Source organism: Artemia franciscana, chromosome 5 (assembly GCF_032884065.1).
Source record: "Artemia franciscana chromosome 5, ASM3288406v1, whole genome shotgun sequence".
NCBI classification, from domain to species: domain Eukaryota; kingdom Metazoa; phylum Arthropoda; class Branchiopoda; order Anostraca; family Artemiidae; genus Artemia; species Artemia franciscana.
Window position 1 is genome coordinate 19,436,771 of NC_088867.1, and position 16,095 is coordinate 19,452,865.

Below are 16,095 nucleotides of genomic sequence, written 5' to 3' on the forward strand. Positions count from 1 at the left end.
ATAAGATTAAATCTCGTACTCAGGTTGAATTCAATGTGCAAAATTAAAGCTCTTTGTACTTATTCGAATATTTCAATCATAATAGTATAAAGAAAGTTATAGTAAAGGACGAGCTTAAAACTGGAAGAAATTACCTCTTATATGAGGGAGCTACTAACATCCTTAAACAAACCATTGACAGGATATTAGCCATTTTTTTTAGCATGAGCTGTCTCATCAAGATCTACACAATTACACATATGAACCACCGCCATAGTGTTACTTATAGTAAAGAGCCACAAGGCTTCAAAGTGTTAATTTTTTTCCAAAGTCACTTCAAATGGAAGGAAAGGTCACATAAACTTAAAGAGGGTGTTCATTTATTTTAAATTGAAAGTTCTAGTGACTTTTCTAAGATTCAAAAGGGATTTTAGGGTCACCAGTCCCCTTTGCAATTCCTTTCCCATCTAAGTTATATGATAAAAAACTTTGAGATCATTTTGAGATAGCTAATTTGTTCTAACCAGCTAAAGGTACAGTAAACATAACTCCAGGGTTGATATACCCCTTCCAAAATCCTGGGCAGGGGCTGTAAATTCTGCAAGTTACCCTTTTGTTTACGTATAAGATTTTTAATTGGAAAGAGGGGGCATGTTTGACCCTGGGTCTCCAAAAATGCTTAGGGTATTAAGATGAAACTTTCAGGAAATGTCGTAAGCGATGTCGAATAAAATCAAATGTCAACTATGCACGTGTTGGTTGTCAAAAGATAGTATCAGGAATGTCTAAGAGACGGTTGGAGGTATTAATTTGAAAATTTCCGAGTATGTTGAGGGGGATATTAAAGTGTGATCGAAGGGCAACCAGTCCCCCTTCCCTTTGAGAATGGTCCTCTACTTAACACCGATCGAAATTTAAAAAACAGTCGTTTTCTTTAAAATTGTCAAAAGGTGTAATAATTATGTCTCCAGGAAATTTGCCTATTATGTACATGCAGGATTTACCATCAAACAGTTCGTGGTAACGAAGTGTAGTAAGGAGCGACCCGGCTCAATAGTAACCAAAACTCTAAAAAATGGAATTTTGATACCAATAACTACATCAAAAGAATCGCATTTTAATGCTGGTTTTAAATATATAAGTTTCATCAAGTTTAGTCTTACCCATCAAAAGTTACGAGCCTGAGAAAATTTGCGTTATTTTAGAAAATAGGGGGAAACGCCCCCTAATAGTCATAGAATCTTAACGAAAATCACACCATCAGATTAAGCGTATCAGAGAACCCCACTGTAGAAGTTTCGAGCTCCTATCTACAAAAATATGGAATTTTGCATTTTTTGCCAGAAGGCAGATCACGGATGCGTGTTTATTTGTTTTTTTTTTCCCAGGGGTGATCGTATCGACCCAGTTGTCCTAGAATGTTGCAAGAGGGCTCATTCTAACGGAAATGAAAAGTTCTAGTGCCCTTTTTAAGTGACCAAAAAAATTGGAGGGCACCTAGGCCCCCTCCTACGCTAATTATTTTCCCAAAGTCAACGGATCAAAATTCTGAGATAGCCATTTTATTAAGCGTAGTCGAAAAACCTTATAACTATGTATTTGGGGACGACTTACTCCCCCACAGTCCCCGTGGGAGGGGCAACAAGTTACAAACTTTGACCTGTGCTTACACATAGTAATGGTTATTGGGAAGTATACAGGCGTTTTCAGGAGGATTTTTTTGGTTTGGGGGAGGGGTTGAGAAGAGGGGGATATGCCGGGGGACCTTTCCTTCGAGAATTTGTAATGGGAGAAGAAAATTTCCATGAAGGGAGAGCAGGATTTACTAGCATTATTAAAAAAAAAACAATTAAAAAACAAAAGTGAAAAAGCTTTTTCAGCTGGAAGTAAGGAACAGCAATAAAACTTAAAACAAACAGAAATTATTACCCATATGAGGGGCTCACCTCCTTCTAATACCTCGCTCTTTACGCTAAAGTATTTTCGGTAATTTCAACTACCTATTCTACGGCTTTTGTGATTCAGGGGGTCATTCTTAATGAATTGGGATAAAGTTTAAGCTTTAGTGTAAAGAGCGAGGTACTGACGATGGGGCGAATCCCCTCGTATATGTAATAAAAACATGAGAATACAAAAGTTCTTTACGAATCTTTTACCAATAAAAAGATTCGTAAAAAATTAAATGTTCTAGTTGCCTTTTTAATTAACCAAAAAATGGGGGGGCAACTAGGCTTCGTCCCCCGCTCTTTTTTTCTCAAAATCATTCGATCAAAATTAGGAGAAAGCCATTGAGCCAAAAAAAAAAAAAAAAACATGCAAATTTCGTTTTGATTATTCCTCTGCGGAGAGCCAAAATCAAAACATGCATTGATTCAAAAACTTTCAGAAATTAAATAAAAAAAACAAGTTTTTTTAACTGAAAGTAAAGAGCGACATTAAAACTTAAAACGAACAGAAATTACTTCGTATATGAAAGAGGATGCTTCCTCATCAACGCCCCGCTCTTTACGCTAAAGTTTTTTACTGTTTTAGAAAGAAGAATTGAGAGAAAGAGTCAAACTTTAGCGTAAAGAGCGGGGCGTTGATGAGGAAGCAGCCTCTTTCATATACGAAGTAATTTCTGTGCGTTTTAAGTTTTGATGTCACTCCTTACTTTCAGTTGAAAAAACTTGTTTTTTTTATTTAATTAAGTAAAGGGAGAATATTTGATTCTGGGTACGTGCATCCAGTTGATCAAAAAGACGTATCTGCAGCATCTTAAGAACAGCTACGGGTATTAAGTTGAAACTTTCAGGGTATGTTGAAGTGATTGGAGGGCAGTCACACCCCCTCGCCTTTTTTATATGCACCCTACAACACAGATAGAAATTTTGAAAAGCCATCTCGTTAAAAATATTCAAAGGTCTAACAGTTACGAATCCAAGGATTCTATGCCTCCACAGCCCCCAAAGCAAGGAATGCAATTATCCCATTTTTATATGTAGGATTTATCATTTGGAAAGGGAGGGCGGATATTTGATGTTGAGTTTGTCCGAAAAGTCTAGGGACGTTGAGGTGGAATTTCTAGGAATACTGGGTGTATACTGAACTAAATTAAAATACACTAGGCACGCTCAATCTATCAAAAAGGAGAACTTGTAATATCATTGGAATCAAATGGGGCATATCTTTAGGTTATCAAAAGGGCGTATCTCCGTTATCTTAGGAACGGCTAAGGGTATTAACTTGAAACGTTCAGGGTTACTACAACTGTTACTGTGATTGCAACTGCGACTACTAGCGATTACTACTGTGACTATTTGCCAATGCAACTAAGATTACTTGGGATGGCGCCCACTTGCAACTTTGACTACATGAAACTTGGACTTCCCCTATTTGCGACTGCAACTACGTGTGACTGCGATTATTCTTGGCTATGACTGCAACTTTGACTACTTTAAGGAAACGTTGAGGGGTTACAATATCAAACTATATGCATACTTGTTGTCTAATGGGCATACCTCAATATCTCTGGGACAGCTAAGAGTATTACACTGATACTGTCAGGCAAATTCAAGGGGATGTTCAAAAGCAATCGAAGAGCAGCCGAAATTTTGAAAAAGAAACATTGTTCAAAATAGTCAAAAGGGATAATAACCATGTCTCCAGGGAGTACTAAACCCTACAATCTCCGGGGCAAGGGTTGTAAACTATGTAATTTGTTAACATACAGGATTTATTATTGGGAAAGGGAGGGGTGCATTTCACCCTAGGTTTTTCAGAAAAGGCTAACGGTATTAAGATCCATTTTCCTTGCATTTTGATTCCCCTTTTGTCAAGAATTGGTGTTTTGGGAACAAATGGCAGAAAATGCCACTTTAGAGTGGTACGGTCTCATTTGTTTCTTAAAAAAAGGCACTAGATATTGCGACACTATTGTGATATCCCAACATTCTATGACCAGTGGTTCGACACGATCAACCTCAGGAAACAAAAGGAGACACATCAGTGGCGCCAATTTACGAAAATGTTGGTGTCGGGGAGAGGGGATGCAAAATATATTTTTCAAAATCCTGGGGGAGTCAACTCTTGTTTATTTTTGATTTTTTAAATAAAATGCAAATACGGATATTTTTCGCCGAAAATACCAGAAAAAGGGCATCATTCGAAATCTTGGGAAGGGGTGAATATTCTGCCTGCCTCCCTCCTAATTAGCAACAATGAGACACATCAGCGCTACCCAAGCAAAAAATAATTTTTGCCTGTGTTCAAGGCAGGAGATGTAATTCTCCTGTACAGGGTTTTCAACCCTGGTAATTCCAATGATGCGGTTTTTATTTTTATCTGAAGCAATTTTGAGGGGTTTCACTTTTTTCCGATTATCGACGAAGATCACACTGCCTTTCCGTCATAAACACAAACAACAGGTAAAACAATAGCGAATTCTTTTAAGACATGGAGATTTGCTCAAAACTCAAGTGAATATTTCAGTTCTATACCCAGGGGACGTCCTCAGCAAAACATATATAAATAAATAGAAAAGACTTACAGTAAAATACGACTTTTAAAACTAAAATTAAAAATTGTTTAAACAGTCCTACAATTATTTTTTCAACGAAGGTCAACCTGGACTCAGGTCAAAAACTAAAAAATGATCAAAAATAAAATGGGCTTAACAAGTTTTTTCCACTGAAAGTAAGTATAACTGAAAGTATTTATTCTGTAAATAAGGGGGACTGTCCCCACCTCGAGCCCTCGGTCTTTATACTGAAGTTTGACTTTTGTCACAGGTCTTTAAAAAAGAATACTCAAATAGAAGGGACGTTGAATTGGAATGAAAAGTATTTCTAAGAGTTTTAGTATTTAGCATAAAAACGAAAGATTGAGGGGCGGGCAGTCCCCAATATATGGAAAATTTCTGCACGTTGAAGTTTTAACGTTGCTCCTTACTTTCGGTTGAAAAAAAAAACTTTCTGTTATTTAATATGAATAAGACTGGACACAAAAACTCAGTCAATTGAGCTTTCGTTCAACTCCATAACAAAGTGTTTGCTTGGAACCTAAATAGAAATAACTTAAAAAGGTCGTACAATAGGACTACCTTTTTTTCTGTTGCAGAGGGTTAAACGAAAATCAGGTGTTCTACGAATGGGGTGGGAGGATGTCGTAAAGAAAGATTTAAGGGAAATCAAAATTTCTTGAGAGGGTGTAAAGAGGGCGGTTTGGAACAAAATGGGATAGAGGAGGAGCGTGCGCACCTGTGTTTATTGATGCTACTGTGACTTGTTAGTAGTAGTAGTAGTAGTAATAGTAGTAGCAGGGTTTCAGGTGGAACGTGATAGTTTGAAAGGGTAGAAGGCCAGACAGCAGGATTTTTTTATTTAAACTTGAGGACGCTTCGTAATGCCTTGGAATACAAAAGAAACCCTAAAAACGGGGAAAATTACTTCAGAAAATAGTTTAATAGTTTACTTTAGAAAAAATACTTCAGAAAATAGAAAATAGTCAGTTTGTACTTATAAATATATATTTAGCAAATATGACTCAAAACTATCCTTATTAAACTACTTGTGACACTTATTTTCTCTGCACAAAACAGTTGTGCTTATTCCTCGCATTTGAATTTGACTTTACGCAATCTACAAGAAACAAATAAAATTCTTCTGTAAGATCTCACTGGACTTTTATTCTTTTTTCCAAACCAACAAACAAATTGTTTTACTGGATAGACCATCAAACAACCGCTTATTTCCACCTTCTTCACTCTTTCTGCCAGCAACATTCATTGTTCACAAATGCTGAAACCCTCAAAGTGTTTGGGTTTTTGACTCCAAATCTTGAACACTCGATCCCGAACATCTTTCCACAATTTGCAATACTCGACTGATAAATTCTTGGCTTCACTATATGTAAGTTTCACCGTTTCGAACTTTTCTGTTGAAACAGCAGTTTTTAGATTAACATAGTCATGGTAGAGTTCCCTTTTACAAACAGAGAGATTTGCTTTCCCAATGTTACGTAGCTTTTTGGTAACACCCTGCTTCTTTCCTTCAACAGCGACCTCCTGGTTTTTACAACCATAATACCACAAAATGCTTCCTGAACAAGGTTTAATAGAATCATCTTTCATTAATTCCTTTCTGTTTATGTCTACAACATCGATCACAGGGCAGTTATGTCGGTAACCAATCGGAAACACGAAATCTAATAAATCATTTTTGAATCGGCCGTAAATGGCTCTTTCTACACTGTCAAGATTGAATCGACACTTTCCAAATATTATAGACGAAAAATAAATTGGTTTTTCTAGAAACCACGATAACAAAGAACCTTGAACACCAAGTAGATTCCATTTTGCAATTTTATCACTACATGACATTGATAAAGTTGGATCTCCTCTGCCTGGTTTTGTTCTTAACACTCCAATAACATGATACTGGGTACCCAAAAGCTTTGGGTCCTGAAAACCAAGAGGTAAGCATTTAGCACCAGTCCTATTTAAATCTGTAAAATTCACCAATGTTTCTCTCTCTTCATTATTATCATCATTTACGTCTACAGAATATGTATCAGTTTCAGTCTTCAATCGTTTTTCTAGAGGTGGTGTCACCTTTATTTCCTTCTTAAATTTATTGCTCTCATATTTTGGACTAACCTGGAAAATAGTTGCATCACCACATGGTAAACAAGTTGTAAACATATGAAAGGTAATATCATCCTTTAAAATAAATTTTGCCATATCTTTTTTGTAGTTTAAGCAAATACTTTCTTCATAAACTGATTTGCGCATTTCTGAATACAGGAATTTTAAAAAACATCTTCGTGCAATCACCTCTGCATGACTATCATTGATAGTGTCACCATTAGAACTGAGTGAAGTCTTACCAATACACTTTGATCCAGTGCCTAGGGCAACAACGATCTCTTCTTTAGTATTTAGCATAACAATAGCTGTGTATACTGTCCACTCTTGACTGGGAATTGGTTTGCCTGTTTTCTTCAATTCATCATATTTGTCTAAAGCAGCTTTCGCAATTTTGTCTTTCTGAGTCCCCTTTTCCATAGTTCTCTAGAATTTATTACATAAGAATAAAGATGTTAATGGTGAGGGTTTATGAATATGAAAGTGCATTGGTAAAACAGATAGGAGTACCCCCTTCAAAAAAGCAACACGTAATCAACCATATGTTAGTAATGTGCCAATCTTGCTCTCAACTATTGCGCTTATGAACAAAGAGGGGGTCCTAGGAACTATATCAAAGGACCAAAATCAAGAAAAAAAAGCAGTAAACTTGGACCTTTGTCAACTGTCAAAATGACAATTTTGAGACGTCCCAAAACCCAAAATGTGAAAATAGATATAATGAACCCTACCCCTATAATTGGTGTACGCCTAGATATTACCTGCATAACAAACCATAAGCAAAAAGCAACCTATGCTAACACTAGCCAAATTTCTATAAAAGGAATTCCATAACTATACATATACGTCAAAAAAATATCCTTTTAGCGGTGATTTCAAATGAAAGCCATCAATTTGAATTTACCCATGAAAGAATATTAGCACAAGGAAAATTGGCGTAATTTTCGAAAAAGGAGGAATTATCCTCAAAAAAGAGATACAAATCCTCCAAAGCCAGTCATGGTACATACAGTCTTGAATCAACCTTTTAGCTGGCTAGTCTTTTTCACAGGGATAGGTAGCAAAACGTCTTTTTCTCAAAAGCAGGGTTATCTTGATAACACTGGTTAACTTGATAACTCATTCCACATCTGCAATAACATAGAATTTGTACTTTTCCAAGAGTTATGGTCCAATTACAGACCAAATAATCCTTTGACTCTTTTGTTCGGGTACTACATAAAAAACAATGCAGGAAATGTTCATTTACCTTGTTTCAATTACAGACATTCATCTGATTCTTTAAGACTGTTCAAAAGATAATCCATGTACAATCCCAAGCCAAAAGAGGTGTGACCAATCAGTAATTAAGAGTCTAGGAGGATTAGAAGGGCTTGAGGATACCCCAAATTTTGTAGGTCATTTGCTTAATTTTGGACCTTTGTCCATAGGTCATAGGCAATAGTGTGGCTAAAATTTCCATATTCTGGATACACTTTGTATGTTGTCAATATGGAGAAGGCATCTCTACTTTAATTTTTCAGCAAGATTTTCAAACATTTTTTTTCTGTTTGTTCATGAAATACATTTTTTTTAAATTCTTATTGAAAAACAACAAAATTGCCTCTCCTTTGGTTTTGAAAAAACAAATCACCCATCCCCCTTGATTCTGAGGACTGAAACCACTGAGTTAGTAATGAGTTCCCTCAACCTCAAATCAAAACTCTGAAATATCAAATTTGATGGAAATCTAATGCAAAAAATAAGGGCTTGTCTACATTAAATAAAGATTATACCCAAAAGACAGACATACGGGACGATGGAATAATAATAAAGTTATGCAGAAATTACAATGAACAGTGAAACTAAATCTAAATATAAACAAATTACCCTAAATAAGTGTGGTATTTTGCCCCTTAAACCTTTTCCTCAAATGGCTAGAGTTTCGCCATTGGTTCATTTAAAACTAGATAAAGTGCTTGAACTTAAAGCCTTGTTTAATCAATGAAATTTGTCTAGACACTAAAAGTGAATAAATTCAGAAGAAATAAAACAGCAACAGTACATTTACACGACAATAATAATAGCGACAACATTAAATAAAATTTTAGAATCCCAGAACTACAGATCTCTTATGTTAGAGAAATACTATCAAAATACAAGAGAATAGATTACACTTTATTGAATTAAATAAAAAAAAACTAGTTTTTTAAAATAATTAACTAAAAAACTAGTTTTTTTTTAATTGAAAGTAAGGAGCGACATTAAAACTTAAAACGAACAGAAATTACTCCGTATATGGAATAGATTGTCTTCTCCGCAATCCCACGCTCTTTACGCTAAAGTTTTTAATTGTTTTAAAAAGTATAATTGTGGCAAAGAGTCAAACTTTAGCGTAAAGAGCGAAGGATTGCAGAGGGGACAATCCATTTCATATACGGAGTAATTTCTGTTCGTTTTAAGTTTTAATGTCGCTCCTTACTTTAAGTTAAAAAAAAACTAGTTTTTTTTATTTAATTTCTGAACGTTTTTGAATTAATGCATGTTTGATTTTAACTCTCCGTACATAAATTATTAAAATGAAATTTGCGTATTAATCCTTTTTTTTGGCCAAATGGCTTTCTCTTAGTTTTGATCAGACAATTTTAAGAAATAAGGGGTTGGGAAGGAGGCCTAGTTGCCCTCCAATTTTTCGGTTACTTAAAAAGGTTACTTAAAAGGTTACTTCGGTTACTTAAAAGATCCCAATTCTTTAAGAATGACCCCTGGATCAGAAAGGTCGTAGAATAAATAGTTGAAATTACCAAAAATACTTTAGCATAAAGAGCGAAGTATTTATCTCCTCCTGAATACCTCGCTCTTTGTGCTAAAGTATTTTTAGAACCCCTCATATGCGTAATAATCTCTGTTCGTTTTAAGTTTTAATGCTACTCCTTACTTTCAATTTAAAAAACTTTTTCATGTTTATATTTTCATTGTTATTTTTTTTGTTTTTTTTTAATATTAATGCTAAAAAATCCTGCACCCTTTTCATTGAATTTCTATTCCTTCATGAAATATCCCTCCAAGGAAAGATCCTCCCACATAGCGCCCTCCCCTCAACCCCACACCCAAACCAAAAAATCCCCCTGAAAACGTCGGTATACTTCCCAATAACCATTACTGTATGTAAACATTGGTCAAAGTTTGTAACTTGCAGCCCCTCCCCCAGGGACTGTGGGGGAGTAAGTCATCCTGTGACTTACTGTGACTTACCATAGTTACTGTGGTTTTCGACTATGCCGAAAAAAATGGCTATTTCAAAATTTTGATCCGTTGACTTTGGGAAACAAATGAACGTAGGAGGGGGCCTAGGTGTCTTCCATTTTTTTGGTCACTTAAAAAGGGCACTGGAACTTTTCATTTCCGTTAGAATGAGCCCTTTTGCAACACTCTAGGACCACTTGGTCGATACGATGACCCCTGGGAAAAAGAAAAAAAAACAACAAACAAATAAACACGCACCCATGATCTGTCTTCTGGCAAAAAATACGAAATTCCACATTTTTGTAGATTGGAGCTTGAAATTTTGCTGTAGGATCCTCTGATACGCTGAATGCGATGGTGTGATTTTCTTTAAGATTCTATGACTTTTAGGGGGTGTTTCCCCCTATTTTCCAAAATAAGGCAAATTATCTCAGGCTCGTAACTTTTGATGACAAAGACAAAATTAGATGAGACTTATATATTTAAAATCAGCATGAAAATCCGATTCTTTTGATGTATCTTTTAGGATCGAAATTCCGTTTTTTAGAGTTTCATTTACTATTGAGCCGGGTCGCTTCTTACTACAGTTCGTTACCACGAATTGTTTGAAAGTAAGGAGCGACATTAAAACTGAAAACAGACATAAATTACACCGTATATGAAATGGGTTGTCCCCTCCTCAACGGCTCGCTCTTTACGCTAAAGTTTTTAATTGTTTTAAAAAGTAAAATTGTGGCAAAGAGTCAGACTTTAGCGCAAAGAGCGAGGGATTGCGGAGGGGACAACCCATTTCATACACGGAGTAATTTCTGTTCGTTTTGAGTTTGAATGTCGCTCCTTACTTTCAGTTAAAAAAACTAGTTTTTTTTATTTAATTTCTGAATGTTTTCGATTTTGGCTCTCCGCACATAAATTAATAAAATGAAATTTGCGTATTAATTCTTTTTTTTTGGCTAAATGGCTTTCTCTTACTTTTGATCAGACGATATTGAGAAATAGGGGATGGAGAAGGAGGTCTAGTTGCCCTCCAATTTTTCGGTTGCTTAAAAAGGCAACTAGAACTTTTAATTTTTAACGAACGTTTTTATTAGTAAAAAATATACGTAACTTAAGAATTAACTTACGTGACAAACTTTTAAATTCTTATATTTTTATTATGTATATGAGGGGGTTTGTCCCCTCGTTAATACCTCGCCCTTTTCACTAAATCTTAAGCTTTATCCCAATTCTTTAAGAATGACCCCTGAATCAGAAAGGCCGTAGAATGAATAGTTGAAATTACTAAAAATACTTTAGCATAAAGAGCGAGGTATTTATCTCCTCCTACATACCTTGCTCTTTATGCTAAATTTTTTAGAACCCCTCATATGCGTAATAATCTCTGTTCATTTTAAGTTTTAATGCTACTCCTTACTTTCAATTGAAAAAACTTTTTCATCTTTATTTTCCATTGTTTTTTTTATAATAATGCTAGAAAATCCCGCGCCCTTTTCATTCAATTTCTCTTCCCCCATGACATATTCCTCCAAGGAAAGGTCCTCCCACATAGCCCCCTCCCCTCAACCCCACCCCGAAAAAATCCCCCTGAAAACGTCTGTACACTTCCCAATAACCATTACTGTATGTAAATTAAATAAAAAAACAAGTTTTTTTAACTGAAAGTAAGGAGCGACATTAAAACTTAAAACGAACAGAAATTACTTCGTATATGAAAGAGGCTGCTTCCTCATCAACGCGAATAATAACTATAACTAGAATAAATAGTTGAAATTACTAAAAATACTTTAGCATAAAGAGTGAGGTATTTATCTCTTCCTACATACCTCGCTCTTTATGCTAAAGTTTTTTAGAGCCCATCATATGCGTAATAATCTCTGTTCATTTTAAGTTTTAATGCTACTCCTTACTTTCAATTGAAAAAATTTTTCATGTTTATTTTTGATTGTTTTTTACAATAATGCTAGAAAATCCCGCACCCTTTTCATTGAATTTCTCTTCCCCCATGACATATTCCTCCAAGGAAAGATCCTCCCACATAGTCCCCTCCCCTCAACCCCACCCCAAAAAATCCCCCTGAAAACGTCTGTACACTTCCCAATAACCATTACTGTATGTAAATTAAATAAAAAAACAAGGTTTTTTTAACTGAAAGTAAGGAGCGACATTAAAACTTAAAACGAACAGAAATTACTTCGTATATGAAAGAGGCTGCTTCCTCATCAACGCCCCGCTCTTTACGCTAAAGTTTGACTCTGTCTCTCAATTCTTCTTTTTAGAACAGTAAAAAACTTTAGCGTAAAGAGCGGGGCGTTGATGAGGAAGCATCCTCTTTCATATACGAAGTAATTTCTGTTCGTTTTAAGTTTTAATGTCGCTCTTTACTTTCAGTTAAAAAAACTTGTTTTTTTTATTTAATTTCTGAAAGTTTTTGAATCAATGCATGTTTTGATTTTGGCTCTCCGCAGAGGAATAATTAAAACGAAATTTGCATTTTTTTTTTTTTGGCTAAATGGCTTTCTCATAATTTTGATCGAATGATTTTGAGAAAAAAAGAGCGGGGGAGGAAGCCTAGTTGCCCTCCGATTTTTTGGTCAATTAAAAAGGCAACTAGAACTTTTAATTTTTTACGAATATTTTTATTAGTAAAAGATTTACGTAAATTATAAATTAGCTTACGTAAAGAACTTTTGTATTCTCATATTTTTATTACATATATGAGGGGGTTCGCCCCCTTGTCAGATCCTCGCTCTTTACACTAAAGCTTAAATTTTGTCCCAATTCATTAAGAATGACCCCAGAATCACAAAAGCCGTAGAATAAATAGTTGAAATTACTAAAAATACTTTAACGTAATGAGCGAGGTATTAGGAGGAGGTGAGCCCCTCAAATGGGTAATAATTTCTGTTTGTTTTAAGTTTTAATGCTGTTCCTTACTTCCAGCTGAAAGAACTTTTTCATATTTATTTTTTCATTGTGTTTTTAAATAATGCTAGTAAATCCTGCGCTCCCTTCATGGAGATTTTCTTCCCCCATGACAAATTATCGATGGAAAGTTCCCCCAGCATATCCCCCTCTTCTCAACCCCTCCCCCAACAAAAAAAAACTCCTGAAAACGCCTGTACACTTCCCAATAACCATTACTATATGTAAGCATTGGTCAAAGTTTGTAACTTGTTGCCCCTCCCATGGGGACTGTGGGGGAGTAGGTCGTCCCCAAAGACATAGTTATAAGGTTTTTCGACTACGCTGAATAAAATGGCTATCTCAGAATTTTGATCCGTTGACTTTGGTAAAATAATTAGCGTGGGGGGGGCCTAGGTGCCCTCCCATTTTTTTGGTCACTTAAAAAGGGCACTAGAACTTTTTATTTCCGTTAGAATGAGCCCTCTTGCAAAATTCTAGGACAACTGGGTCGATATGATCACCCCGGAAAAAAAAAAAAATAATAAAAATAAACACGCATCCGTGATCTGCCTTCTGGCAAAAAATACAAAATTCCACATTTTTGTAGATAGGAGCTTGAAACTTCTACAGTAGGGTTCTCTGATACGCTGAATCTGATGGCGTGATTTTCGTTAAGATTCTATGACTTCTAGGGGGCGTTTCCCCCTATTTTCTAAAAATAACGCAAATTTTCTCAGGCTCGTAACTTTTGATGGGTAAGACTAAACTTGATGAAACTTATATATTTAAAATCAGCATTAAAATTCGATTCTTTTGATGTAGGTATTGGTATCAAAATTCCATTTTTTAGAGTTTTGGTTACTATTGAGCCGGGTCGCTCCTTACTACAGTTCGTTACCACGAACTGTTTGACACTGGTCAAAGTTTGTAAGTTGCAGCCCCTCCCCCACGGACTGTAGAGGAGTAAGTCATCCCCAAAGACATAGTTATAAGGTTTTTCGACTATGCGGAACAAAATGGCTATCTCAAAATTTTGATCCGTTGACTTTGGTAAAATAATTAGCGTGGGAGGGGGCCTAGGTGCCCTCCAATTTTTTTGGTCACTTAAAAAGGGCACTAGAACTTTTCATTTTCGTTAGAATGAGCCCTCTTGCAACATTCTAGGACAACTGGGTCGATACGATCACCCCGGGAAAAAAAATAAAAAAAAACAAAAAAAAATAAACACGCATCCGTGATCTGCCTTCTGGCAAAAATACAAAATTTCACATTTTTGTAGATAGGAGCTTGAAACTTCTACAGTAGGGTTCTCTGATGCGCTGAATCTGATGGCGTGATTTTCGTTAAGATTCTATGACTTCTAGGGGGCGTTTCCCCCTATTTTCTAAAATAACGCAAATTTTCTCAGGCTCGTAACTTTTGATGGGTAAGGCTAAACTTGATGAAACTTATATATTTAAAATCAGCATTAAAATGCGATTCTTTTGATGTAGGTATTGGTATCAAAATTCCATTTTTTAGAGTTTTGGTTACTATTGAGCCGGGTCGCTCCTTACTACAGTTCGTTACCACGAACTGTTTGACACTGGTCAAAGTTTGTAAGTTGCAGCCCCTCCCCCACGGACTGTAGAGGAGTAAGTCATCCCCAAAGACATAGTTATTATGGTTTTCGACTATGCGGAACAAAATGGCTATCTCAAAATTTTGATCCGTTGACTTTGGGAAAAAAATTAGCGTGTGAGGGGGCCTAGGTGCCCTCCAATTTTTTTGGTCACTTGAAAAGGGCACTAGAACTTTTCCTTTCCGTTACCCTCTTGCGACATTCTAGGACCACTTGGTCCATACGATGACCATTGAAAAAAAGAGCTAAGAGCTCATATGGCACTTGTGACAAGGCGAGAAGAGCTAAGAGGAAAGAGATCATATGGTATGAGCTCTAACAAAATTCTATGAATCAAAAGATTGATTTAAAAAGGAAAATAAGAGGCTTAATGCCGGTCAGGATTTAAAATAAGAGCTCTGAGTCACGATGTCCTTCTAAATATCAAAATTCATTAAGATCCGATCACCCACTCGTAAGTTATAAATGCCTCATTTTTTCTATTTTTTCCTCTCCCTTTAGCCCCCCAGATGGTTGAATCTGGGAAAACGACTTTAGCAAGTCAAATTGTGCACCTCCCTGACACGTCTACTAATTTTCATCGTCCTAGCACGTCCAGAAGCACCAAACTCGCCCCGACTCCTCCAAAGAGAGCGAATCCAGTACAATTCTGTCAATCACGTGTCAAGGACATTTGTTTATTCTATCCACCAAGCTTCATCCTTATTCCTCCACTCCAAGTGTTTTTCCAAGATTGCCCCCTCCAACTCCCCCCGATGTCAAAAGATGTGGTCGGGATTTGAAATAAGAGCTCTGAGACATGAATTCCTTCTAAAAATCAAATTTCATTACGATCCGATCATCTATTCGTAAGATAAAAATACCCCAATTTTCACATTTTCCAAGAATTCCGGTTTCCCCCTCCAACTCCCCCAATGTCAAAGGATCTGGTCGGAAATTAGAATTAGAACTTTAAAGCACAAGATCCTTCTAAATATCAAATTTCATTAAGATCTGGTCACCCTTTCGTAAGTTACAAATACCTCAATTTTCAAAATTACCCCCCCCCCCCCCAATTCTACCAAAGAGAGCAGATCCGGTCCAGTTATGTCAGTCACGAATCTTAGACGGGTTTCTATTCTTCCCATCCAGTCTCATCCAGATCTCACCGCTTTAAGTATTTTCTAAGATTTCCGGTCCCCCCAATTACGCTTGATCCGGTTGAGATTTAAAATAAGAGATCTGAGTTACGAGGTCCTTTTAAATATGAAGTTTCATGAGGATCCGATCACTCCTTCGTAAATTAAAAATACATATTTTTTTTATTATTCAGAATCCCCCCCCCGCCCAATAGAGCGGATCCGTTCCAATTATGTAAATCACGTATGTAAGACTTCTGCTTATTTATCCCACCAAATTTCATTTCGATTCCTCCAATCTAAGCGTTTTCCATGATTTTAGGTTCCCCCGCCCCAAACTTACCCCAATGTTACCAGATCCGGTCGGGATTTAAAATAAGAGCTTTGAGACACGATATCCTTCTAAATATCAAATTTCATTGAGATCCGATCACCCGTTCGTAAGTTAAAAATACCTCATTTTTTCTAATTTTTCAGAATTAATCCCTCCCCCAACTAACCCAAAGAAAGCGGATCCGTTCCGGTTATGTCAGTCATGTATCTAGGACTTGTGCTTATTTTTCCCATCAAGTTTCATCCCGATCCCTCCACTCTAAGTTTTTTCCAAGATTTTAGGTTTCTCCCCT

At 36.2% G+C, this 16,095-nt stretch overlaps 1 protein-coding gene across 5 annotated transcripts in view; it reads right to left on the minus strand.

Moving 5' to 3' along the window:
- LOC136027064 (tRNA-specific adenosine deaminase 1-like) overlaps positions 1 to 16,095 on the minus strand; it is a 51,020-nt gene that overhangs the window by 15,401 nt on the left and 19,524 nt on the right. For 2 of the 5 annotated variants that reach the window (XM_065703994.1, XM_065703992.1), the window contains one exon: positions 5,402 to 7,027. The exons of 1 other annotated variant lie outside the window; for it this stretch is intronic. In XM_065703994.1, the coding sequence (XP_065560066.1) occupies positions 5,741 to 7,021 (1,281 nt within the window). In that variant the 5' untranslated portion in view covers positions 7,022 to 7,027 and the 3' untranslated portion in view covers positions 5,402 to 5,740. Of the gene's footprint in view, positions 1 to 5,401; positions 7,028 to 7,611; positions 7,732 to 9,835; positions 10,304 to 16,095 lie in introns of those variants that run through there. 2 more of the 5 variants (XM_065703993.1, XR_010617485.1) reach the window with 2 other exon arrangements.